The sequence below is a fragment of the Lolium rigidum genome, chromosome 4 (assembly GCF_022539505.1).
Source record: "Lolium rigidum isolate FL_2022 chromosome 4, APGP_CSIRO_Lrig_0.1, whole genome shotgun sequence".
Classification (NCBI taxonomy): domain Eukaryota; kingdom Viridiplantae; phylum Streptophyta; class Magnoliopsida; order Poales; family Poaceae; genus Lolium; species Lolium rigidum.
In genome coordinates, this window is record NC_061511.1 from 213,212,135 (window position 1) to 213,238,295 (window position 26,161).

At 48.1% G+C, this 26,161-nt stretch overlaps 2 protein-coding genes and 1 non-coding gene across 3 annotated transcripts; all 3 read right to left on the minus strand.

Moving 5' to 3' along the window:
* Window positions 1–6,126: 6,126 nt before the first annotated feature.
* Window positions 6,127–7,268, minus strand: LOC124650472. The gene has a single exon (XM_047189994.1). The coding sequence runs from the start codon at window positions 7,188–7,190 to the stop codon at window positions 6,435–6,437; it is 756 nt and encodes a 251-aa protein (XP_047045950.1). The 5' UTR covers window positions 7,191–7,268; the 3' UTR covers window positions 6,127–6,434.
* Window positions 7,269–13,870: 6,602 nt separating this feature from the next.
* TRNAR-CCU lies at window positions 13,871–13,943 on the minus strand. The gene has a single exon. It is a non-coding gene; the product is annotated as a tRNA-Arg (tRNA).
* A 4,266-nt stretch (window positions 13,944–18,209) lies between these two features.
* LOC124649360 (sister chromatid cohesion 1 protein 1-like) lies at window positions 18,210–24,834 on the minus strand. The gene is made up of 20 exons (XM_047189006.1): window positions 24,724–24,834; window positions 24,410–24,478; window positions 24,265–24,323; window positions 24,130–24,174; window positions 24,006–24,025; window positions 23,834–23,910; window positions 22,267–22,363; window positions 22,012–22,093; window positions 21,843–21,921; window positions 21,532–21,695; window positions 20,824–20,861; window positions 20,571–20,723; window positions 20,304–20,469; window positions 20,153–20,205; window positions 19,911–20,058; window positions 19,745–19,841; window positions 19,340–19,470; window positions 19,140–19,224; window positions 18,924–19,036; window positions 18,210–18,541 (listed from the first exon to the last, which is right to left on the minus strand). The coding sequence occupies exons 1-20, from the start codon at window positions 24,774–24,776 to the stop codon at window positions 18,459–18,461; spliced, it is 1,812 nt and encodes a 603-aa protein (XP_047044962.1). The 5' UTR covers window positions 24,777–24,834; the 3' UTR covers window positions 18,210–18,458.
* Between the last annotated feature and the right edge of the window lie 1,327 nt (window positions 24,835–26,161).

Genomic DNA, 26,161 nt, shown 5'->3' on the forward strand with positions numbered 1-26,161 from the left:
GCCCGACGCCTCCTCCTTCTTCTTCTTCTTCTTCTTCTTCTTCTTCCTCACGCCGTCCGCGTCAACCTCCACAAGATCATCGGCATCCTCACCGGCACCCTCGTCATCCTCATCATCGCGGCCCTCTTCATCATCGTCGTCCTCGTTGTCCTCCACCCCTCCCCCTCCCCCTCCTCCTCATCGTCCTTCTCCACCACCTCCTCCTCCTCAGCAACGGCGCCGTCGAATTCGAGCAGGCCCTGCGGCCATTGAACGGGGCTCCCTCCGGGTCGGCTCCTGCCTCGTACGTCGGGGAGTAGAACATAGCGTTGGGGTTGAAGTCGTCATGAGGCAGCACATCCTCGTACCGCGGAGACAAGTTTGGTGTCACGCACCCGGGAGTGGCGGAGGGGCCGTCGTTGTAGAACCCGGATGTCGACGGGGACATCACTCCCGGAATGTACGGCGTTACCGTCGTACTCCATGGGCTCGCGTTGGTGGCAGCGATACACCCGGCCAGCTACTTTTCTGGCTTATTTTTACCAAGAAGTCAACCCAACCCTATTGTAGAATACTATAAGTATGAAGTGGACATCTATGGTTTAGTGCCTGCTGGTGCGCGCGCGCCGCCAACATCTTCTTCTCCAGCTGCGCCGCCCTCTGTCCTTTCCGCTCCGCTGTCGACATCTTCTGGCGCAGACAGTCTTGATGCCACTAATCATCGGTCCAGCCTTCCGGCTTCTTCTTCGGAGCTGGCGCCTTCCGCGGCTTCGCGAAGGGCGCCTTCGCCCTTTCGTCTCATTGCACGACGGCTTCTTGGCCCCTCTCTTGGCCATTTTTTTTGGGGCAGTCGGTGGCGCCATGGATGGGGAGAGGGTGGCGATGGGAGGAACAGCGTAGCGACGGCGGGAGGGAGAAATGAATCGGTGGGCGGGATAGGTCAAATGTGTTGGGATGGCAGAAATGCGCGGCGGGAGAGGTGCGATGTGGCGAGAGAGGCGCGATTAGGCGGGAGCGGTGACGAATTTTTTCTGTGGCGCTGATGCGTCGGGCCTACGTCGCTTCGCCTCGTTTTTCGGTGTGTCCGGCGTCCTCGGAGCGTTCCCTGTGTAGCGGGGATGGGCTCGGAACGCTGGACACCGTATCGAACCGCGCCGGACAAAAAGAGGCTTTAAGGAACGCGGCTGGAAACGTTTTTTTTGTCCGGCGCGCCTCAAATCCCTTTGGGGGACGGTTTTGGGGACATGACTGGAGATGCTCTAACAGTCTCCCTACATGCTTAGCCTTTGCTTCTTTTAGCCTATAGGCACAATCGAGATTGTTTCATTCGATGGATGGATGGAATTTTTGTAGTTGTGCTGAAAGGAAAGAAAAGTAAAGGAAGAGAAAAGGAGATGAAACCAAGGAGTTATCTTTCGTGTGCGCGGTGGCAATGAGGTGCATGTGCGTGCGCGGTATTGGAGATGGATGAGGTGATTGTTTGTTGATCACGTCGGAGTAAGTGTTGATGGGTCGATGGGATTTCACTCCAGTTCAGTTTAGTGGCAGTCTACCAAAGCTACTTACTATATAGCTGGGTGATGATCGCTACGACGGTGATTGCTTCCGTTGAGTGTTTTCTTTTCGACGTAGGTGACCTGATGGATGCGATTTTGCACCAGTTCAGTTTGGTGGCAGTCATCGTTTACATGGTCACTAGATGAAGAGTTGCTTAATTTGTTGATTGATAAGGGAGAGTTGATCGGGGAAGATGGTCGCGGCTCGTCGCAACACGTTGGTGCTCTAGCCGTGTATAGCTCTAGGTAGCTGAGATCGACGAGTAGATCGTCCGGGGAGATGGATCGATCATGGTGGTCTCGACCAGTCGCGTCGGCCGCTGCTCCGAGGACACACGTGTGCGCGGCTCCGCCGTCTCTTGCGCCCGTCCTCCGGCCGTCCCGTCTCGTCGCCGCGCGGACCGGCCGTGCAAAGAAGGGTCGAAGCGACGGACGAGCGGCCATGCGCAATCCCTTGCTTATCGTATCGTGGATTTGATCAGTTGTTCACGCTGCGCAGGAACCAACACAAGATTTGTGCGGTCGTGGGGAGCTGAGAGACATGCACAGTGTAGATGGAGTGCCACCGCATCTCCAACCATCCGATGCAAACGGATGCATAAGGACTGTTTAAATATACGCATGCACACTATCCCAGCGGTACGATGCATCGCGGATCGGGGCTGCAGGCGGACGTTGCGCGGTCATACCGCGTGACCGCTCGCTTCTTCCACAGATTCGTCTGGCAGCGGGCGCGAGGCCGTTTCGAGCCCATCGCTTCGCCAATCTTCGTTTTCGCATCTGTGCCGCAGTCTTTGTCATCAATAGCGCCGCCTCATCTTTTGCACGCGCACCAGGCTTTTGGCGTGCTGCGGCTGGCTCTCTGCGCCGCCATCAATGGTATCGGTGTCCCATGTGCGCCTGGTCTCTGCCCCCACAACCACCATCGCGCGCCGCCGCATCACCATAGGGAAGAAGACGAAGAACGACTTCGAGGTGTTCGACAACGGCGTGAAGAAGGAGGCACGACCGAACAGGGTGCCGCTCGCCGTCGACATGGCGCAGTTGAACGACGCACTGCTACTTCCTCTCTCCTAAAATAGGATGCGTATAATATTTAAATAAAATTAAACTTCACAAAGTTTGACCAACTATATAGAAAAAATGTCAACAATTATAATCTTAATTTAATATTTTTAGAACCATCATGAAGTATATTTTCACATTATGTGCATTTAAAATTTTAAATGCCAATATTCTTTTGTACTACTACGTATATAGTTGCTCAAACATTAAAAAGTTCAAATTTAACTAAAGACTATAGATATTCTGATTTGGAAAGGAGGAAGTATATATAACCATAAAATGCAGGTTAAGGAGTAGTAACGCAGGAAGATCAATCAGCGTGCGTTACTGAATTGGGAGAGGCCGGGTAACGCTACTGCAGTAGCCAGAGACGCTCGTGCAGAATAAATGTAGCGGCGGCCGTGCGGCTACAATGCGGGAATGCAGCGCCCGCGCCCGTGCAGAAATTGGTCGGTTTCCTTTTGTCGGAGTGAGGTGAGAGATGGAAGCGACGTGACACACACGAGGGGAGGTACAAATCGGTAAAGCGCGGCGTTGCTCCATTTGTCAAGCTGCCTTCGTTTCCTCTCAGGAAATGAAATGACCGCTCGGCCTCGACCCGTCCAAGCCATGCATGCATGTCGCGTTGCGTGGAGTGTGCGACTTCCGCCAGCCCGCCACTGTGCCTCTTCGTACCGTCACCGTAGCCCCAGTCTCACTGTTTCAAAGAAGACAATAAAAATAAATTAAATGATGAAATAAAACCTTAATGTCAGCGAGAGGTCACGGTCCGCCACACCTAAAACGCTCCAACATCACTGGTGGCCGGTTCATGATTCATAAAGCTTTCGTCAAGTGGTTCGGAGAAATTCCTTCCAACATCATCGTCACCACCAACACCGGATGCAACTGTAGGATGAGTACGAGGAGAGAAGGTGGTGACGCATTCATCGACTAGGGATGGACGGCCTTCGCCGCCACCCATCAGCTCAACGTACGTAGGCCAGTTCCTCACCTTCAGGAAGGTGTCCTCCTTCGAGTACGGTGTGGTCAAAGATGACCACACCTGCACTGAGTTGGTGAGCAAGTGCCCGTACCATGGAAATGACACCAGGTGTATCGTCTCCGAGCATCATGTCTGAAGCTAACCTGGTACCATGTCGTGTCTAGATCATGTTCGTGTCTAATGTGTTGAACTATGATCATGTTTGCCGTGTCCAGAAGTATGATCGTGCCTGCAAAAATGTTGTGTCGTGAACTTGTGTCGTCTATGATCACTGCTGAGTTCTTTGTCGTCTATGATTGTGTTCTTGCTTGTGATGTTGATCGCTGGTAACCTCACCACTGAAGGAAAAAGGTAAGCAGAACCGGATCATGGGTTGCAACCAAACAGTTATAGCGCCGTTCTGGGCTGCTACAAGGCCTGAAAACCAACCTACCAAACGGTCAGCACGGAGCCAAAAAAAAATCTCTATACATATCATCAAATAAAGTCGTTTTTATGGTCCATGGCCCATCTTCAATAGGGGCTCCTTCGCACTGCACCAGTTGTGCAGAAATTAGCTGCATGCAACCAAACACGTCCAACGTGAACATATCAGGTGTCGTGCTAGCGGAACTCGCAGAGTTCACGCAAAAGCCAGCCGCAGCGTAGCCATGCCGATCGAGCAGTCATTTACATTCTTCGGAGAAAAACGATAGGGAAACCAAGGCAGCTGGACAAATGGAGCAAGTGCCGCGCTTTACCGATTTGTACCTTCCCCCGTGTGCCTCACGTCGCTTCCAGGCCGGGATCAGATCCTCCGACAAAGGAAACCGACGAGTTTCTGCACGGCCGCCGCGTCCCAATGCAGTAACCTACCCCTATGAGCAGGTCTTGAGATTGACGAAGTCACCACAGGCGCTACCGCTGTCGACGGGAACGTCGCCTCCCACTGAATAAAATTCCGCCTTTATGAGATACCAAAGTGTCAAATCTGGGATTTGAACTCTGGTGGACTGGGGGTGCCACTGCCCTCCTAACCATCCAACCACAGGTTGGTTCTCATCTTCCTGCGTTTTACTACTCCTTAACCTGCACTTTATGGTCATATCAATGGGCCGTTTCGGTTCACCGTACGTACTATACGGACCAGCTGCACACAAATCCTCTTGGAATCCGATTCTGACCAACCCATCGTGTCATGCTGTCATATGTCGTTCAGTTTTGATGTAATCCAAGTTTATCCTATTCCTATCTCGACACACACGCTCAAACATATTCGGAATAAACGTGTGAAATCGACCGGTTCACGCGGTCTTTCCTTCAGTTCCAGTGTCCCTTCTTGCAAACTTTGGTCTCGTATAAATAGCGCGGATCTAGGGATGCTCTTCCGTGGACTAATTTATTACCCCTTCAATTTTAATGGTGGTGGAAGAGAAAAGAGGGACCGAAGCACACCGAGTCTTTTACAAGGAAATTCAACATCGATGGTAGCTTTATCTTCCAAACCACAATTGTTCGTTTCTCTTCCAATTTTTGTTTTTCAAGAGGCGCGGCAGAGGATAGAGATCGGATTGATCGAGACCATGTCTTCGCAAGATCGAAATGAGAAAAAACTAGCAAATATATGAGATGAGATCATCTCGTTTTTTAACCTCCATCTCTTTTTTTTGAAATATTTTAACCTCCATCTTTTAATGCAATACAATGCCACTATTGAAATATAATTTTTATCCATAGGATTGAGGTCACTTTCTTTTCCCAAGAAGAATTATTTCAATTTCTCTCTCGTACCGCAGCACTACTAAACTAAGAGCATGTACAATAAGGTTTAGTCAACTAGCTACAAGAATTAAAATAATGTATTTTTGCTTAGTTGAAGAAGAGAGAGGAAGAGAGAGAAGGTGAGTGGGCACTAATGTAAAAGCCAGCTCTAGCACATGCTCCTAAACACTTAGGCTAGTCATAGTGGGGAGTAACTTAGACTAGTAACATGACATATGTTACTAGTCTAAGTTACTACCTCCATAGTGGGTAGTAACTAATATGTGGTGTCATGCATTGTGTTATTTACTATGGTGTAGACTCAACTTGTCTTGGGGTGTGTGATGTTATGGTAACATAGCTAGTTACCACCTCACTCTCTTTCTTCATTCATTGCCATGCCATGTCACCAAAATGCATTGGGTTGTGTGATGTTACTAGCTAAGTTACTCCCACTATGAGCAGTCTTAGTGAGAGTGAAAGATGGATCATGCATTGATAAAGTAGTACAATTTTATAGCTCAGTATTGTATATGTTAGCTCTATGTTAGATGACATGGCATTTACTAGTTTCTAGCTAATAGCTAACTATACTAGTATTGAACTTGCTCTAAAGGACCATATGGAAAAGGGAAAATGAGATAGTGGCCCTTTATACTAGGAAGAAGTATCCTATTGGCATGGCATCTGATTCCGATCCGTCGAGTCATGTCTCATGTGTCGTGCGGTCTGTTCCACTGCTACCGTTGTCCTCTTCGTGTACCGACCGAGACACGCATTGTATTCCTTTTTTTTTCTGGGTGAAGAGAGACGACGCATTTGAGATCGTTTTTATTTCTGCATCTTTTTAACCGGATATGCAGAAACCATCCGGTTCCATGATCCGATGGATTCAGCAAAGAAAACCACGCAAACTCCACTGTTTACTCTGCACCTATCGCCAGAAAAGATGGCGTCGGTCCGAGGAGGAAGACGAAGAGCTAGCGGGAGCAGGATCAGATGAGAGTACCTAAGCTATCTAGCAAGAGCGAGCGAAGCCCTTGTTCTTCCATATGTACTTTGCACATGCAGACATGCTCACCAGACCAGCCCAGACCATCATCGGCTCATCATTCCACGACGACCAGAGCTCCGGCCATGCACTCCTCCTCGCGCCGGAACCGCGTCTGCTTCGCGATGAACGCCTCCACCTTCCGCTGGAACTCCGCCGCGTCCTCCGTCCCGGGGGCCCACGCCGCCGCCACGTCCCGCGCCGACGCCGACGACCGCCGCCGACGCCCGTTGTCCGACTCCGAACGCCGCATCTCCGGGGACGCCGCGCGCCGGCTCATCTTCTCCGACCTGCTCCGCCTCGGCGCGCGGGCCTTGCTCAGGACGACGCGCGCTGCCGCGGAGGCCGCCGCAGGCTTGACCTCCTCCTCGTACACCGTCGTCATCTCCCTGCACGGGACCACCTCGGGCGCCGCTGCTGCTACAACCACCACCGGCGCTTCCCTTTCCGGAGTCGGCATCGTCGGGGCGGCATATGAAGGGAAGCTGTCGGCGACGGCGGCCGGAACCGCGGGAACCTGGTCGACGCCGGAGGCGGGGTGGTTGTGGTTGGTGGCGGAGGAGACCGGCGACGAGTCCCGCTCGCGCCTGGACAGCGCCAGTAAGAGGAGCACGATGGCGTTGCCGAGGACGAACACGAAGCGCGGGCTGAAGAGGAGGCTGCCGGCGACGCGCACCGCGGCGGCGGCCGCGGACGGCGCGCGGGAGGAGGACCAGGAGATGAGCGCCGCCAGGGCGAGGAGCTCCCCCACCCGCAGCATCCGGAACAGGAGGTGTAGACGCAGCGCTGCTCCGGTCGCGGCCATGGCAGACATGCACGAGCACGTGATGAAGCTGTGGTTCTTGGGGTTTGGCTCTGCTTCGGGTTCTTCTTGGAGTTGGAGGAGAGCGTGGGAGAGGTAGCACTTGGCAGAGGTGGGGTGGATGGGGTGTTTATATAGCCGGTTTCTGGTGGCCTTTTCGGTTCCATCATATTTATCTCCTTGTTGTAATAGTGGATATTTTTGTGAGCAAGGGCTAGGAGAACTGGTGTTGGTTATGGAAATGCACATCAGAACTTTATTACTGTTGGATGACAATGAATAATTGGTGGCATCAGTACTCAAATGGAATCTGAAAACCACCCAAGTAGTTTCTTTCAATGGATTTTGTAGGAAACTAGTGTATGGGCTTCCTGTTGGATGTATAATAGGAGGACTGGTGTTGGTTATGGAAATCATTGGAATGCATTGTATATCACATTTTCATATCTACTAGCCATGAAATGGAGAGGTGTTTTAGTATAGGATGACAATGGTTGGTTGGTTTTAATTTTAATACCCAACAGGAGATGGGAAAGTCTGATGGTAGTGGGTATTGAAGTCAAGATGGTTGTACATTCAAAATGCAATGCCAATGCACACGTCGGGAAAAAAGATTATGGACGTATAGGAAATAGTTGTATGCATGTATTTTTTAAGTTGATAGGAGGACTTGTGTTGGTGACTGAAATGTACATCAAGGCTTTAGTATTGAGACTGTTGGATGACAATGATTCGGTGGCATCAGTACTCAAATAGAATATTAGAGCCACCCAAGAGTTCTATATTGGTAGTAGTAGTGACTAAAGTCAAAAGAATTCCAAATTGGAAATGCTATGCCAAAGCGTGCATCAAGGGAATTATTAAAGTGTTCTCTTCTCTCCAAGTGGTACATCAATAAAATTGTTCAATGTACAATAATCGCAAGTTAACTTTCGATGGGTTTCTCCGGTTTGTGGATAACTTTTTGGGCCAGGTATGAGACGTGAAGTTTTATTCCACGGGAACCAAAATGTGATCTTATAAATATACTGCAGCATCTGAATGGTACTCCTGGGCTTGCGGGATTCCATAAACATATGCATAGGAATATGCTTGAGATATGAATTATGTGTCTTGACATGATGAGTGACATGAAAGTCGAAAATAAATGCGATAGAGATTTATTTTTGGTTGCACGCAGGAAAAAAAAGCATACAAATTTTCTCAAATGATTAGGTGTTTCACATATAATAGAAGCAATGGTAATTTTCTCGACATTCTAGGCAGCCGACCTTTTTTGTAGTTGTCGCTAGGTCGTTTGAGTACCTATTTGTAATTTCTATTACTTTTTAAAGTGATTTATGCTACTGTTGGTTATTATTAATAGATCGGTGATATCTTTCTTCGAAACGGAAGGTTATTCATATGGTCTCTCACTGGGTCCAGCTCTGGGCTCTACTCTCTCCGGAGGGGTAGCGGGATGCCATGGTTTCTGGATGCACACGGCTCCTGATGGTCGCTCAGGATATCTTGTGCCAGACTGGTTGACGACATACTAGAAGGCTATGTTGATGTGTAGTCATAGTATGTGTTTTTTTTTATGGTTGATTTTTTAATCAATCTTTGAGGATGCGTGAGTTGTAAACAATACTATTTAAACCTACTTTTAATAAACTGCCATGTGCACCGTCATGATGCAGAAGCCGGGGAATTCCCCCATTTCGAAAAAAAAAACGACCGAGATGTAATAATCAACTTAGAAACAAACACTTCCATGGGAATAAAATACGGCAAGCCAGCATACATGAAATCCAATTGTGTGAGGATTGGCTTGCTAAGACATAGTAGCTCATGTAGAGTTTGAACCTGATTTTTTTGTTTACGGCGCTGTTCGAACCTAATACAGTAATAAGATTTGGAACGGACACCATATTTTAACGACAGAACGAGATGAGATGGGGATCACGAGGTCTCTATGTTGTGATCGACTCCCGAGAAGTAGCCTTGGCGTGGCTCGGCCCGGGCTGGATGGAGAATCGCGTGGCGGGGCCGACGATGCCGACCTCGATCAGTTGTGAGCTGGTCACTGTACAGGCTCTGGGATGGTCACTCTGGGCTAGCTGTAGGCTGTAGCTTTGCTTGTTGCCCTGGAGAAAGCGACTCGAGTCGTGGTCTCATGGACGCACCATTTCTCTCTCTCTCTCTCTCGTCTGCCCTTTCTCCACCATCGTTCACTTTGCTGTTTTTTCTCCTCTCGTTTGCTCCAGCTTTCAAGCCATGGACATTTCGTGCAGTGATTTGTACTATGCCACTTGTCGATCTGGGGTTTAAATTAGTGGTCGCTGGTCTAGATACGTTTATTCTCCTATTTTGAAAGAAAAAAAAAAGCTAGTCCAAAATCTGGAACGGATCGAGTGTAGCAGCTGTTGTGAAAGAAAATAGAAAACATACTCGAAAAGAAAAATGTTTGCCACGACCAACATGTCCTCTTGTCGTGTCGGGCGGACATGGGCAGGCCCTGGTCGGAGGTGAAGGCATCGATCGCCAACACGCACGCACGTTGGCACTGTGCCCTGCCTGCTGCGCATGTATCGCCATGTTCTTGCATGCATGGCTGCTGCGACGTTTTTTGTTTTGTCTCTGGCTACGGTTTTGCACGAGGGGCCGAGGGTCTGACGCGCGCCGAGTCCGCCGGTGGCTTGCCAGCGATCGATGTCTCGTGTTTTGTTGTACACCGCACGTGGATCGTGGCAAGTTGTTAACCTGACATGGACTGTGGTCTGCCCGTCCCACGTACGTACGTCCACGAGTTTTCAGGCGAGGCGTCCGGCCAGCCAACCAGATTCCCCAGCATCGCCTCTGCGCTCGTGTGCCGAGACACCGCCGATTATGTTACTACTAATATCATCAACCGCATTAAAAATAACGCTAAAAATAATAGAAATTATAAATAAATCTGGACAAACTAGCGATGAAGACCTAAAGTCACAAATAGAGTTGGGAAGCCTACCAAAGCAATGGTTGTTATAGTAGATGGACGAGAAATCATCATGCTAAATTCTCAAAGAACCAACACAACAGCAACCATCGTCACTAACGATAACTCTAAATCAGAATAGCTAAATATGCAACCACACAAAACGAATACGAAGATAGAATGAATACCAGAATTCTCGCTTAGTTAAAAACATGTAAAAGGGCCACGGAAAAGTGGTTTAAACGTTTGCAAAATCACCTAAGGGAACAGAAACTGTAACAAAATCTGTATAATTCAAGAAAATGCTTTCTTGGCAAATTCAGAGAGGAAGCATGTCTCGTACATAGGACCATAACGCTTTACAATATAATGTAACAAGAAAAACAAACAAAAAATCACGGTATGAGAGACAAGATTTTAACGCGAAAAACCCTCTCCGACAAAGAGAGGTAAAACCCACGCACACCAGCCAATAAACTTCAATATATAGAGAGCATCTACGAACGTCATATGTTATCGTATGTGCAATCAACCATAGTCAGCGGCTTACAAGAGGTATAAATATGCGGTGATGACGATTTGTACCACGCGGGAGGAGGGGGGCGAAGCCCCCCCCCCCCTCCATGCGCATGGCCCCAGGTATCCCTATTTGACACGTTATTGGCTAATGGCGATGCCGCGGTAGGCGATGAGCACGGAGAAGATGACATGCGCCACAACGTTGAGGGTGTCGCCGGCGTAGACCTTGTAGAAGGGGTTTGGAAGGTGGCGTTAGCGGCCAGAGCATACGTATGGGAGGCCGACGCGGGACTGGGCGAACACGATTTGGAGCTAGGAGAGTGGCCGGTTCCAGGGGAGAGGGGGAAGGGAGAAGCAGGGCTCGAAGAAAACGAGCCGTGTAAGGACGCGGGGATATAGCGAGTAAGCAGCAAGGTTTTCCCTTTAGGTGTCACAATTTATCCTCACTTTTATATAAATTTAGATCACAACATAACAACAGATATGGATTAACCACCGCTAAACCATAATCCCAATTGCAAAAGTTCATCCCAGGACACCGCATAGAGGGTGACAGGCACGAGGCGACGGTGAGCTCACTCATTGTCGAAGGAGAGCGCAACGAAGCCCATGGATCTTGGCCTCTCGGCGCCACGCCTCCTTACAGTCAGCGTGCTCCTCGCTCGCCGCCGGTGAGGAGAGAGTGGCGCCTCATTCGCCGCAGCCACCTCTCCTTACTTGACTCTCGCTAGACGAAGTTCCTAGACGGGACAACCTCAATGTCGTCCTCATTATGTACCGACGGCATTGGTCGGTATAGGCAGCTGGGATAAGTTCTCTCTCGGCGCGGTGAGGTGATGCTACGACATACCGCTTCACCTCGGTTGAGCTGTTGATCGGCCACATTGAGTGGTGGGGATGTTGGACCCTCGGTATAGGCTGCAGGGATATAAGTGCTCTCTCAGCGGCAGTGAGGTCGTGCTACGACATACCATGTCGCCTCGGTTGAGCTGTTGACCGGTCCCATAGTGTGGTGCAGACACTGGATCCCTCGGTATCGGCGGCCGGAGGATATGGCCAGTTCATGCCTCATAATTTCTCCCTAGCGGTCGGGCGGTACCAGTGGCGGAGCTTGCATGCCCTGTTCAGAAACTATAAGGGTATGTACAATGGTGATATCTTAGAATTGCCACGTAAGATAAATGATAATGTGGAGGAGAGAGAATGTTGAAAAAATGATTTACCTTATCTTAATTAAGAGATGATCTCTTACTCTTTTAGCACAATCTCTTTCACCACATACTTAAAATGTGTGGATATTAGAGATAAAGCTAACAAGTAACCCATTATACATCATGTTTTGTTATCATATCTAAATTAGATGACGCGGTTAAGATAAGACAGTTATATCGCCATTGCACGTTCTCTAAAGGTCCAGTGTTTTAAGTGAGGTTTTTTTTTATCAGCAGAGCCGCTGCTCCCCGCCGTGCAGTGCGTCCATGCGTGCCACTTCTCAGCTGCCATGCCACCCACCACGTCTCGTGTCGATCAACGCAGAGTAATAATCTGCTGATCGAACCTGCGATACGATAAGCTAGCGCAACTGCCGATCGTCCGTCTTTTCTTTCCCGTCGGTGGCGCGGTTGGCTGGTGTTTGTGCGTTGGTTGGTTCCCTGGCCGCACAGGCGAGGAGATCCACGACGGGACAGGACGGCCGGAGGAGGGTCGTCAGAGACGACGGCGGAGCCGCGCACACGTGTAGCCATGGCGCGCGCCTTCAGTTTGTTTCGTGCTGCTCGATCGCGGCCGACGATGGAGACGACAGACGACTCGACACCACAACGATGGATCGATCGATCGATCATCTACCCACACGATTTTCTCATCGCTCGATCGCAGCTAGCTAGCTTAGAGTACCAACGTGTAGCCACAACCCTAGCTAAACAAACAAATCAAGAAACTCCTCACCTAGCTCGGCAACACACACTACAGCCACCAAACCAAACTGGGTAAAATCGCATCCACTCAACCGCCACGGACGCACCTCCAAAACCCATCAACAAACAATCACCTCGCCCACATCGATCGCACATGCATTCGCCCTCCTGCCGTAGCTACGATTGGTAGACTGCCACTAAACCAAACCGGATCGAGTAAGATCACATCTTACGTACCCATCATCGCATCGAAAGGAAAACACTCCTCAAACAATCACATGATCGACACCACCCCGCGCACACGCACATGCACATCATTACCGCCACGCACACGAAAGACAATTTCTTGACTTCTTCATCCCTTTTCTTTTCCTTTCCTTTCCTTCGAACCATCCATGGAACAATTTTGATTCTGCCTAAAGGCTAACAAAAGCAAAGGCTAACAAGCTACCTTGGCTAGCTGAAAGGCGTAGGCGGACTGTTAATTATGCGTCGGGTCGTCTTCGTCTACGGCTCACCCATGTGCCTGCGAGGTTGCCGGTTTGCGATAATGCGAGTTAACTATTATGATCGGATGCAAAGCGGTAATTAACAAACCTCTTGTGGCGCCACACACGCCCACTACTCTACATATCTTAACATGATTTACATATGTTAACAAAAAGAGGGGTTCTGGTGGGGGGACATGGTGGCGCGGTGGCGCCGCTTCGCCGTTCATCGCAGCCAGCAAGCCAACCAGAAGGGTAATCAAAGTATAATTAAACATTGGTGTCCGGCCATAAACATCGTCAAGGCGCAGCTTCGTCGACTTGACCTATATGCAATGTGCTGAAGCTCCTGCTCAGTACTAGTTCAGCACTGGCTGGTGTAGAATATATATAGTGCACGTCCGTGGCTCTGAATTTCAAAACTAGGTGGCGGCCATGATTGACTATTCTGGTCCTGCTGCAAGTAACGAGGCCAGATGATGTGTAGACTAGCCATGGGATCGTCTCCAACCGCAATGCTCCAATCGAGTTTCAGTTTCTTAGGGGTTAGTTTCCGTGTGCGCTTCATGGACGACTAGAACTTTGCTTTGCGTAAAGTTAGTGAAAGTTTTGCTCAACATTCTACTAGGAATAACAACTTTTTTTGAGTGGCCTCAAAAACAAGAAGAACTTTTGAGTTACAGCCGATCTCCGATCCTACTGCCTTTGAGGGTCCTTAACTCCTTTCTGAAGGAAGAAAACATCGTTTGAGCGTGAAACAAAAAAAGCAAAGTGTAATCAAATAAAAAAAAGGAAATACTGAATTAAAAGAAGCGCGCCAGGTAGGGGTCGAACCTACGGCCTTCCGCTTAGGAAACGGACGCTCTATCCACTGAGCTACAGGCGCTGTGCGACGGTAACTTTAAATTTACCCAACTTATCCATAGAATTCTCATACATGGACGAGAACAAACAAGTGGAGAAAAAACATACGGATAATTCCAGATTATATTCCATCAACTTTAAGTACAGCACCAAGTGATTCCTAGCTACAGGCTCCGTGGTGCCCCAGTAACACTTTTGCAACTCAAGTCGAATTATCTGCCTACGTGCCCAACAAATTCAACCACGAGCGAAACCGTGTTAAGAAACGGATATGTGCCTTCCCAGGCAGCGAACAGAATCTGATGCCGCAACTAAAAAGCCTCACTAATTCTCCCTCCTCTCTCTTATTTGCTCCGCTTTACTGATCCCACTTGTCCCCAAAGAACCTTTCTAAATGCCCCATCTTATCACCATAATTCCCCAAAATTCCTTCCGGTTCATGTTGCATCTGGTGCCTTGTCGTCGCCTCCACGGGAATTCTTCATTTCCGATTCGTGATTCTCAGCTGGTGCTATCGTGTCTGCCATAGTGCCATCTCCGACCCATGCAAGTATAGAGGAGATCACGCAGAACTGAGGGGTCGTTTAGAAGTTAGAACACAGGAAAAATTCATTTTCATCATGTAATTTTTCCATGTACTGATCACTTCAGACTGTTCAAGGAATTGGTACTAATTCATAGAGCGACAAGGTTGTTATTTGGATTATCCGATCTACCTTTTACTTTACAGGTGATCATCCAGGTCTCAACACGTCAGGAGTAATGCCCTTTCACTAGCATTGTAGCCTAGGACCATGATCTACTACCTGTATTACCAGTACAAGACACCAAAAGGCGCTTTCTCTAGAAGGTTAGGAACGGGAGCTACTAGTAAAATACCCTTTGCTTTAGCCTTGATCATGCATCCATACCATACTGATTAGTGATTTTCTTACTGTAAGTGGTGCATCTTGGAGGGAGGAGCTGATCCATCACCCCCCATCATTACGGAGATTAGAGCGATAATCATCATGGTTTTAGCTCTTTTTAGACATGTTCATGACAATGTTTTCCAATAGTAGGGCCCTGCCGGGTTTGGTGCCTCGAAGTCACAACCAGATAAAGCTACAGCGACGGCGAGAGAAAATGGCCAGCCGGCCAAGGAGAAAATGGGCGGCATCATGACAGGAGTTGGTTAAAGCCTAAGCTCCATCGCCAAAGGGGCATCATTGCCTCAACTTCCTCAGTCCTCACTGTCAGTGCTGGTGATTTGTATTTCTTTGTGTTACTATAATGTAATAATGCTGAGATCCTACCTTGCTAGGGCCTGTTGGTGCACATGGTTAATGGCTGAATGTTGCCTTGTCTAAGTCATGGGCCTCACCTGGTTCCGGCAGGCTGAAAAGAGTGACTCATCAGATTTGAGATGAGACTTGTACAGCACCTTGAATTGAACATATAAACCTTACACTAGGTTCCATTCGATTATTCAGCAATCATTGAGGCAGACATGGACTCGTGTAAGCTCCCAAAGCATCTGCATGGAGAAACGAGAGTACATAATCATCATGAGGACATTTGTAAATTGTTTCAAAAGGCAGTAAATGTTCAGCAGAGACCAAAAATGTCAAAAGTATGTACATAAACTTGATTTACCACTGATTACATTATGGCTATCGTCAGCAAGGGGAATATCAGTAGTTGGTACACAACTAAGCTACTATGGTGTAAAGATTGACATCACGGACCTTTAGAAGAATCATCACCAAGCTATCAATTTCTTGGTCAAGAATCAAGATACTAGCCAAACTAGCATGATATACATACATGTCGACTTAACTTTGGGTGCCAGTGTGCCACCACTACCAATGTTGCTAGGAAGAATGTTGATTTCTCTACTTTGGAACGGCTCCCTTCAGAAGAACAGGCGCTAATGTTGATTTCTCTACTGTGCAACTGCTCCCTTCAGAAGAACAGATGCTAATATTGATTTATCTACTGTGCAATGGCTCCCTTCAGAAGAATAGGCGCATCTTCACAAACAACAAAAAGCATCGACCCGCCCATTACATTCATGTCTGATCCATTGCTCCAAGTCATCGTTGCCATGCTGCAAACTTGCAATAGTGATAGAGCAGTGAGTGATCACCTTCTAAGTAAATCAATGCAGATAACGAGTTGACATAATTTACCATCTGAGATATGAAACCCCTTATTTCATCAGAGTGGATTGGTGTTCAATGTTGCATTCTGATAAACACATATATGCTATTGTTGGCACTTGCCTGCATGCTGAAGTTTTGACGAGAAAACTTTGCCTCCTACAGACTTGTTACAGCCAATCAACCATCTTCTCAAGAGTTGTTTCTAGATCAAAGCCGCATCATTATACCGAAGAATACTTCAAGACAGAAGCATAACTACTAAGCCGCATTAGTTCTCATCATGCCAAGACTTATGTGGATTTTTCCTTTGAAGTCAATGCTTCTTCTGAAATCGATCAGTTGGTCAGCTAGCTGTTAACCATCAGCTCCAGTTCAGAAGCTATATTCATCTGATCAGGTCCATAACGAGCCAATCCAACTCCGAAATAAATCAGCTCGGGCATCTCGTAGATCACATTGTCTTGGGGATGTGTCCGGTCACCCGCAGCAAACATGCTGACTCCCCTGCCCTTCCCTCCAACTGTGATCGATGACCTCCCCACCTCTTCCACAACCCCTTTCTGCTTCATCATATGCCTCTCTTCTGCTGCCTCACGCCATTGTCCCTTGCCGGCGTACAGATTCGCCATTGCCACATGTGCTCCTGCACCCCATGGCTCTGCCTCCATCGCCCTCTGTGCAGCTCTCTTCCCGGTTTCCTCTGCCCCTCGAGCTGCACATGCCCTGAGCAAAGAAGTCCAAACAACACCGTCTCTTTCATTAGGAGCCATCCGTTCAATCAGCTCCTCAGCCTCGTTTATTCTACCAGCTCTGCCCGGCAAATCCACGACACAGCCATAGTGCTCCTTGGCAGGCTCCAGCCCATAGCGTTTGCTCATTGCACTGAGGTTATCTCACGGAAGATGGACACACGAAATGTCTGCTGCACATCAGCGATGCCTGCAGTGAAGGTGTACTCGTTTGGTGATGCTGAATCAGATGATGCCCTCGCCACGAAGCATGGCGACGAACGCGCCTGGATGGCCTCCCTGGCGCAGCCATTCTGCACGTAGGAGGATATCAGCATCAGCAACGTCGCGGCGTGAGCCCATGCGTCCGATGGCGGCCAGCGCGCCGCCAGCATCGCAGCGGCGCGCGTAGAGCGTGTTGGCGACGCCGAGCTTGGTGCGGAGCGCGTGCACCTCACGGCGCGGCGGGCGAGCACGCCGGTGGCGTCCTCGGCGCAAGCGGAGCGGTGAGCGCGGCCGCGCAGGCGTGGGAGGCGCAGGGCAAGCCCAAGGCGCGCATCTCGGCGAAGCGGCGGAGCGCGTCGTGGCGTCGGGTCAGCGCGCCGACGAGCGCGGTCCAGGAGACCACGTTCTTCCGCGGCATTTCGTCAAACACCCTGAGCGCGAACGCGAGGCGGCCGGCCTTGGCGTAGGCGTCGGCCAGCGCGGTGGCGACGTAGACGGAGGCGAACGCGTGAAGGGACGTGGCGTCCGCTGCCGCGGCAGCGCATGCCTTGAAGGCGAGGCTGGGGACGAAGAGCGCCATCGCGCCGCCGAAGTCCCCGCCGCGGCATGGCCGGCGAGGAGCGCGGCGTCGAACAGGGCCTCGTCGCGGCGTCGAACAGGGCCTGCGCGGAGCGGCTTCACGCGTGGAAGGAAGCGAGCCACCATGTGTTTGCTTTTTTTTTCTTTTTTTTTCTGATGTGTTTGGTTTTGGACGCGAGTGGCAAAACTGTTTTTGAGACCTCTTCTGTTCAAATGTTTCAAGAACTATGGCGTTTACACTTGTGCCGTTAAATGTCTCGCGTATTACCTTACTCGGTTACTTTGCTACTCCATTTGTTAAATTTGAATTTCAACAGACAAATATGGAGAAACAGCGGTGGCGTTTCCTTTCTCAGGCGATTGAAATCACCAGACTGCATGTACTGCAACATTGTGTCTGCATTGAAGCCTGGTTGAGTTCAAACAAATATTATATGGCAATGTATGTCTACAAAATTTTTGAATAATCAGTAATCAAAAAACGCATTTCAATCAAGTGATGTAAAGTGGGATAAAACATAAGGATTCAACAAAGCCAACAAGGCTCCAGTGCAAGCTATCCCAACAAGGCTTCAGTACAAGTTATCTCCTGATAAACATAACACGCAAAACTGACCTACACGAAATCTCAAACCTCTCAGTTGAGCATAACTTAGCTTACAAAACTTCCCTGCGACCTGAACAAAACTACCAACTTAACACAGCACCATCACTTGCTTCCCACCAGCAGACGTAACCCCACCTACAGGACTTTATGTGCAAACCAAAAAACACTACTATAGATATATAAATAAAACACTACTATAGATATATAAAACACGAGGTTCTGATTCTTCCAGGTGTTAACATTAGGAGGGGAGATCACATGTTTGGCCCTCTCGAGATCAGGATGGGGCCGTACGGCTCCACCTGCGTGACCTTGACGCGATCCAGAGTTGCCAAAACTGCACGATATAGAAACCGCAGTAAGCAGCAAGCTACATTCAGCAATACACAGTCAAATGGAAATTTGCGGTGCACGTCCTAGTAGCAGTTATGTCTCCAGTGTTTCAAATGCTCGTGCAAACTCAGTGTTTCCCAGTTTTCATGCATGGCATTGATGTATCTTCAGTTAAAACCACATCCAAGTTAAAAACTTATCAAGATCCTATAAATAAACCAGCATAACAGAGCAAGCAATCATGGCCTGTGAAGCAGCATGTACTTACAGTTATGGCACATGGAAACTATGAATGGGCAACAAGCAGGAAAGGAAATATATCATCATGGATTAAGACAGCTAGTACTTGCACAGTTAACCAGGAGAATTGGCAAACTATCGCATACCACATGCTTGATAGAACAGCCGGGCAGCCTGTGCTGTATTCATCCCAACAGTCAGATGGCTTAGGGATTCGGACTGCGGGGCACTTGGGCCATCAAAGTGTAGCTTCAAGTGCCTGCATGAATTCAAATCTAGCGTCACATGATGTACAAACTTGTAAGCCGTGAGTCAACCATAAGCCGCCCTGGAAATATCAGCAATGTGCCCAGGACACTTACGAGTGTATCGATTCGGTGATCTCGTCAGGAGGACTGGATTTCTTCTGATTCGGAGTTTGGGTTGGTTCAGTTTCTTCCAGAAGATCTGAAACGAAATTTATTTTTTAACTGCTATTTTCATGGAGAAAATATGACGAAGTACACATTATCCGTATTACAGCAGTTTAAACTAAGTAAAGAAAGGCAGAAATTAAACTAACCAGGAGTTGGTCCAATGTTTGAAAGCCTTCTCAGCTTGAAGTCCCTCAATTCTTGCTCCAGCGGGAATTCCTCTTCAACTGGATCAAGGTTTCCCAAGCTTCTTCCAGATGAAAGCTGCCTCCTCTTGGACCTGTTCAATAGTCCTCACACAGTTACACTGAGGAACTAAGCAACACAATGAAGAACCATATGATGTTTAACATCAACGATCAGGCATTTTCCTTTATGTCAAATTGACCATCAATGAGACAGCTCCCAACAGTTTCTAGATGTTGGAGCATAGAAACAAAAGGAAAACCCCAGTATAAGGAGAGAAAAAAGACTTAATGATCGAGGATTTTCAGAACAACAAGATCACAATATTCCATTATTCATGCAACTATAAAGACCATATCATCAGTTACCTTCCACTTCCAGGTTGCAAAGGTATTTCTGGATCCAATGGAAGAAATCCCCCCCTTCTAGAGCCACCAGAGCTTGACGCGGACCTGTGACTTAATCCTACAGCAGAGCTGATGTCATCTACTGGCTAAAGAAGAACAACTTTGAAAACAAAGATTCCCAACTTACCAGGACTTCCCGGTGTAACACTATGGCCACCATGCACAGAATCAAAACCGTTTTCAAATTCTCCAGTCTTGTTTACTCTGATCTTTTCAATGCCATCTGTGAAGTCCATTGGTTGAGCTCCCATTTCATTCTGATGTTCTTCTTGAGGCTGCAAGTTGAACCACTTTTGAGATAAATGTTGATGCAAGTAAGCAGTATGGAAACATGTCAGAATTTTTTCCAAAAACTAGATCTGGGACAACCTGAGGTGGCGAGTTTCTTGGCTGCTGCTCTTGTGATGATGATGTTTTCTCTCCTGTATGAAACAGCGTTCAGCTCGGAATTAGCACCTCAGGTTAAAAAATGCATTTATTGCAGTCAAAAAGGTGACACGAAATCAAGTTTTAGAGTGACCTGAAGAAGAGGGCTTTGAGGACTTGTCTTCAGTGCATTCCTTCCAGAGCTGCATAAGCTGCTTAGGGTAATAGAATCCTGGTGAGTTCTCTGAGCAAGACATTAAGCCAACCGGGGGCAAGTTCATGCGGTTGCCTATCTTGGTTTCCTGAATAAAATTAATTTTCTGTAAACAGTAAACAGACAACCATCAATTCTGTAAGTAAAATGCATCAGTTCAGACATCTTGGAAAATAGGTAGTCCCGAGCAATAACACATTGACATACACTGCTGACTCGGCGCCTTTTAGAGACAAGGCTTGACGGGTCCTTCAACCATGTCTGATATATATTTCCTGAGATCATTGTCTGGGTATCCACAGTCACTTCAGGGCCCAGCACGCGTGCTTTTCTCTTTGATGATCTAGCTGGTTGTTTTCCCTGCTTTGTGAAAAGCATTCTCATGTAAACAACACCAAACTCCTTTACCTTATTAGAGTTTCACATAAAGCTAACTATTTGTCAGATAAATCTTACGGACCTTCAGCTTCTGCTCCTTTTGCTCGTTCAATAAATCCCCTGCAGAAGAATCATCATAGATTAAAACAAGATACTTGCCCTGTACTGTAGATGTACTCAAACTGAGACCAGTGGTACGACTTCTAATATACCAATCAGGCAAAATACAGGAAATTATCATAAGCGGGGAACTACATGAAAGTTTTGTTTATCAAGTAGGAAAGGTTCAAACTCAGTATTATAACGTTGGTCGTAACAATCAGTCATAAAGAGTGAATGGTGCTATCAGATTACCAAAACTTATATAGCAGACTTGGCTGCAATCAAGAGTACATGTCCACTTAATCCACAATATAGTCCTACATCGTTGATTTGCCCATTTAGAAGGGTGATGAGAGATATTGGGTGAAGATAATCTTTTAGCTACTTGACCAAATAGTCATAGCACACAATACGGTAAGAACCAGTGCAAATCTTTAGCTGTCACAATAACCATAAATTTGTACTATCCATGAAGAAACATACTACAAAAAGACCTATGCAATGAAAAAAGTCTGGATGGAAGTTTCCCTGAATTGAAATAACATGGTGAATGTGTTGCGTACTCAAAACTGAGATGATAATTGGTGTCCAGTGGGCATCAAACCGAGATGATTTCTAATTTTACAGCTGATAAACCATTTCCCATGATAGCATCATAAAATATACTAAATCATGTGCTTGTTTTCACCTTGTTGAGGTTCTTCACGGAAGGGGGAAGGGGCAGCATGAAACTGTTCCTGTTGTTGAGGAGGTTCTTCCTGTCTTGGTGGAGAGGGAATTAGTGTACTTGGAGCCTGTGGGTGTTCCTCGGGCGAAATATGGACTGTCGTGTCATCATCTGCGATGTCAAACCTGGTGACAAGGTACAATTGCACAATGAATATTGGTACTCACCTCCAAATTAAAAGAAGCACACAACATCAACCACACAAGAATAGTAAACTAAAATAAGGAACATAACTTAAATAATTCTAGTAGGGAAATCTAACTTTGCTTTACCTCTCAAAACGATTGAAGATATCAGTTTCAGCAAGCCCAGACTCAAAGTTATCGACAAGGGTAATGTTGACTGGATCAGCTGAGATAAGATCATAAATAACCTAGAGTTAGAAAAAAAATAGCCCTTAAGAAATCACAAAGTGCAATTCCTAAGAGCAGAAAGAAATACCTTGGTGATGACGCTCGGCGCGGGATAAGTTATCATCATCTAGGTTGACATTAAAATACTGTTCATCCAAATCCTCCAGACGCTGCACATGAATATTTCAGTCAGATGAGAGAGGAGACAATTCACACAGAAGACATAAGTCAGGAGACAGAAAAGCCAATTCATGTGGTGATAGCTTATAACATGATTTAGCACCACTTATTATGTATTTGATCAGAGTATCAACTTCCAGAATCCAAAAATGGAAAGTATTACCATTCCCCGGAACTTGGCGGTGTCAGAATTCGTGAAAAGCATGGGCTGCTCCACCTCCATTTCAATCACGTTCTCTGGCAGTGTCACTGCTTCGTATCTACAGCAAGCACCAGTTTTAAATAAAAATGGCACACTGTTTTCTTAATCTTACGACATATCATTCTCTAACCCACCATTTTGTACCCATTGTATACTGACGTAAAGTGAAAAGGCGGTCCAGGTATGAAAGATCTAACAAAGAGAGGGCCAAACACTTGAAACAACTCAATGGAAATGGTACAGTAGCAAGAGATTACATAGCACATATGGAGCGCTAACCAACTCTAAATGGTGAAGGAAAAGGTGCACAGTGACATGAGTGTCTGTCCTTTGAACATGACAGAATGTGAAGAAATGTTAAGATTTTTCAAAGGTGATAAAATCCACTCTGAAGATAGCGCTATTTCCCAAGTACCACACTTCCCTCGGAATCTCGGATCTGCTACAGTTACATCGTCTAGTCTGAAGAAATCAATTGATACTTAAGCAATCAAACACGAACAGATACCAAAAATAATAAGTGAGCACTGAACAGCCCAAAACTAATTTATTTCTCCCTGTGCCAGCCAGCCACCCCGCTATTAAAATTGTTAAGATAGAAAATGGACAAACTGGTTCCTAAAAAATGGAGTAACAAATGTAAGAAGACTTCCATAAAATACACAGCACACACACACACACACACACACACAGATACGTTGTCCCGAAGAACCACCTTGCAACCTGGAGCTGATTAAAATGAACTAACCGAGACATCAAAATCGGCAAATGCAGAGACATATAATACCTGCATGAACCCCTGCATCAGCACCTAGAAATCACCACAATGTAGTATCACTGCAAGCTCATCCTAAAATCAGTAGTGCACAATGCAGCACTGAAGCTAAAGCTGAGAGACTGGCAGTGTTATCAAGTCTTTAAGAAATTTCATAAGCACAGAAATTTCAGTTTTCCGTGCGAGCATCTTGGCACCTCGCAATAGCCTCTAACCAAAACTATCAGACTAACACCACACGGTCTAAACACACAAAGAGAACTCTATTTCCATGGGAGAAATGGACGCAAACTTTGGGTTCTGACCACACACGGCCGAGATATCGCTCGGCTCAAATGTAAATGCAATTTGGAACAACCAGTGATATGGCAACATAAGGAAACTTGCAAGTAAAAACTATAGTGATCATATCATCGTAAAATCAGTACTGGACAATGCAGCACATAGCAATTGGTACCAAGGAAGCTGAAATACTGACACTGCTACCAAACATCAAACCTCTAAGAAATTCCATAAACACACAGAGTTGAGTTAATTTTCCTTGCGATAGACAGCAATCTCAACAACCAGACTAGCACCACAGTTTGAACACAAAAATAAAAAATTCCTTCTCCAGCGAGAAAGGGGCATCAAATCTGCATTATCACCACAGGAAGCCAGATCTCTCTCAGATAGAAGGGCTTGATGAACCCGAGCGAGCAGGAGCATAGACAGACAGTTGCAGCACGGCATGGGGAGGGGGAGAGCGCTTACTTGGCCTGCGACTTCCCCTTGGGGAGCACCGTGCGGTCCACGGCCGGCCTGATCTTCCACGCCTGGTTGATCTCAACCTGCGCGAGCGCGCGAGAGAGAGAAATTAGTGCGACCGTAACTGGACCCGAATCGGCAAGGATACAAGCAGCACGCGGAGAGATTGGGAGGTTACCAGGAGCCGGGACACATCATCTGCGAGCAAGCAAGAGACCGTGCACACGAAATTGAGGCGATGAGAACATTCCAACAGCAACAAAAAAAAACAGTGAAGGGAAGGCGGGAGGGGAGTGACTGACCGAAGAGGAGCTTCACCTTCCTCTGGTACACGATCACCACGCCACCTGCTCACGACACACACACGCGCGCGCGCGTTACGCGAACGGTTCCGAGGAGGGGAGGGGGGAAAGCGGAGGAGGAAGGGAGCGACTCACCCATGAGGATCCCGGAGAGCCTGAGCGCCATGGGCACCGACGGGTTGAGGATCTCCTCGCTGCACGGCACATAGACGCGAGTTAGTTAAAATCAAGGACGGGGGCGCGCGCGAGGGAAAGCAGTTGGGTCGGGTTGCTAGCTCACCAGATTTTGATGATGTCGAGCTTGTCGAGCCGCTTGCGGTTGATCTTCGCGTGGAGCGTCGCCGCCATCCTGCGAGACGGACGGGGAACAAGCGGGAGTCAGTGGGTGGCCGGATCGGAGCGGCGGCGGCGGCGGACGAGCGGGACCCCGCGTTGGAGCGGATCGAGCGAAACATCCGCACACACACACAGAAAAAAAAACCCGGAACCAAACATTTGGCCGAAAATCACGGAATCAAACTCGGAGAAAAGGGAAATCAGCGGCCGCCGCGGCGAGGGGCGCGGCCGGAGGATGGAGGAGGGGAGGAGGCGCACCATATCTGGCCGAGCGGCGCCTTCCGCGCGAGGAGCTGGTGCGAGTAGAACATTCTCGCCGCGCCGCGGAGAGCAGGAGGAGGATGGTGGCGGAGTGGGTGGGGGTTTTGCGAGGGGTTGGGTTGCGTGCGGTTCGTCCGGACTGGGAGGAGGAGGCCTCTCTCTTGTGGGGGGAAGAAAGAGGGATGGCAGATCCGAGAAATGGTACGCCCCGCGGAGGGTAGTGTCGGTATTTTAAGATGCCGCCGGAGGATCCGCGTGCGCTGGCGCTGCGCTGCGCAGCGCGACAGGACCTATCGCGCCGGCTCGCACAGTGAATCCAAAGTTCACCGTCATGTTCGCGAAAATATACTACTACCTACATGTCCTGATCCGTTTTCACAAGGACTTGCATATCGGGCTGGGTTCGAGCCTGATATTGAAGCCTAAACATCGGGCCGGGCCGAGCATAGGCTTGCAGAAAACAGGATTTAGGCTTAGTTCGGCCGGGCTTGTTAGGTCGGGCCAGCCTTTTGTCTGTATAGGCCAGGTTTATAAGCCCGAAGCTCGGGCCGGGCCGTGCTTGGGCCTGGAAATTTAAGTTCGGCCTTTTTCGGGTCTGACCCGAAACCCAGCCCGGCCCAAGAAATGCCCAGGTATATCCACAACCCACTACTTCCTTCACCCCGAAAAATATGTCGCTAATTTAGCTAAACTCGGATGGATATTATCTAGACACCATGTTTCATTAACCCTAGTTTTCAAAGTCCGTGTTTACTCCTTCAGAGTTCAAGGAAATCGATTCGGCCAAATTCATCACACATAGTCGATCCTTCCTAAATCCTCTTGAGCAACAACTTTGTTTCAGGAACTTCTTCTAAACCAAGTCAGGCGACTGCACCACTATCGTCGTCCAACGGTTTGTACTGCGAGACCACCACCGCCGTTGGACATGTCCTTAGGTGTAGCAACGAGGCGATTACACCACCACCACCCCCTCCCTATCCTCCAGAGTTTCGTCAGAGAGTTGCTAGTGCCTAGGTCGGCGGAGGGCTTCCTATGGAACATGAACGAGAGCGAGGGAGGGGGCCATTGAATCGGTTTGAGGAGATAGGGCAGACCTGAGACCGATGACTAGAGGAACTACATGAGATACTTACAAACGAGGTGTAGAAAGCTAATAGGAGCAGATCTGGTTGATTAATTGCTAAAGGCCAATAAATGCGTCTCTGGAGAGAGCGGATGAGCGAGCAGAGGCAAATCCAGGGGTCGAGCGGTGTCCCCACCCCATGGATATGTGGCAGTGCCACTACTTGTATATACGTGTATTAGCTCGAGTGAGCACGTTTCATGATATTTTTTTTCTAAATAACTAATGAAGATATTCACTAATCATGGCATCTCCACCGGCACCCTAAAAGGCGTCTGGCAACACGGTGGACGTGGCGGCGGGCTGTAG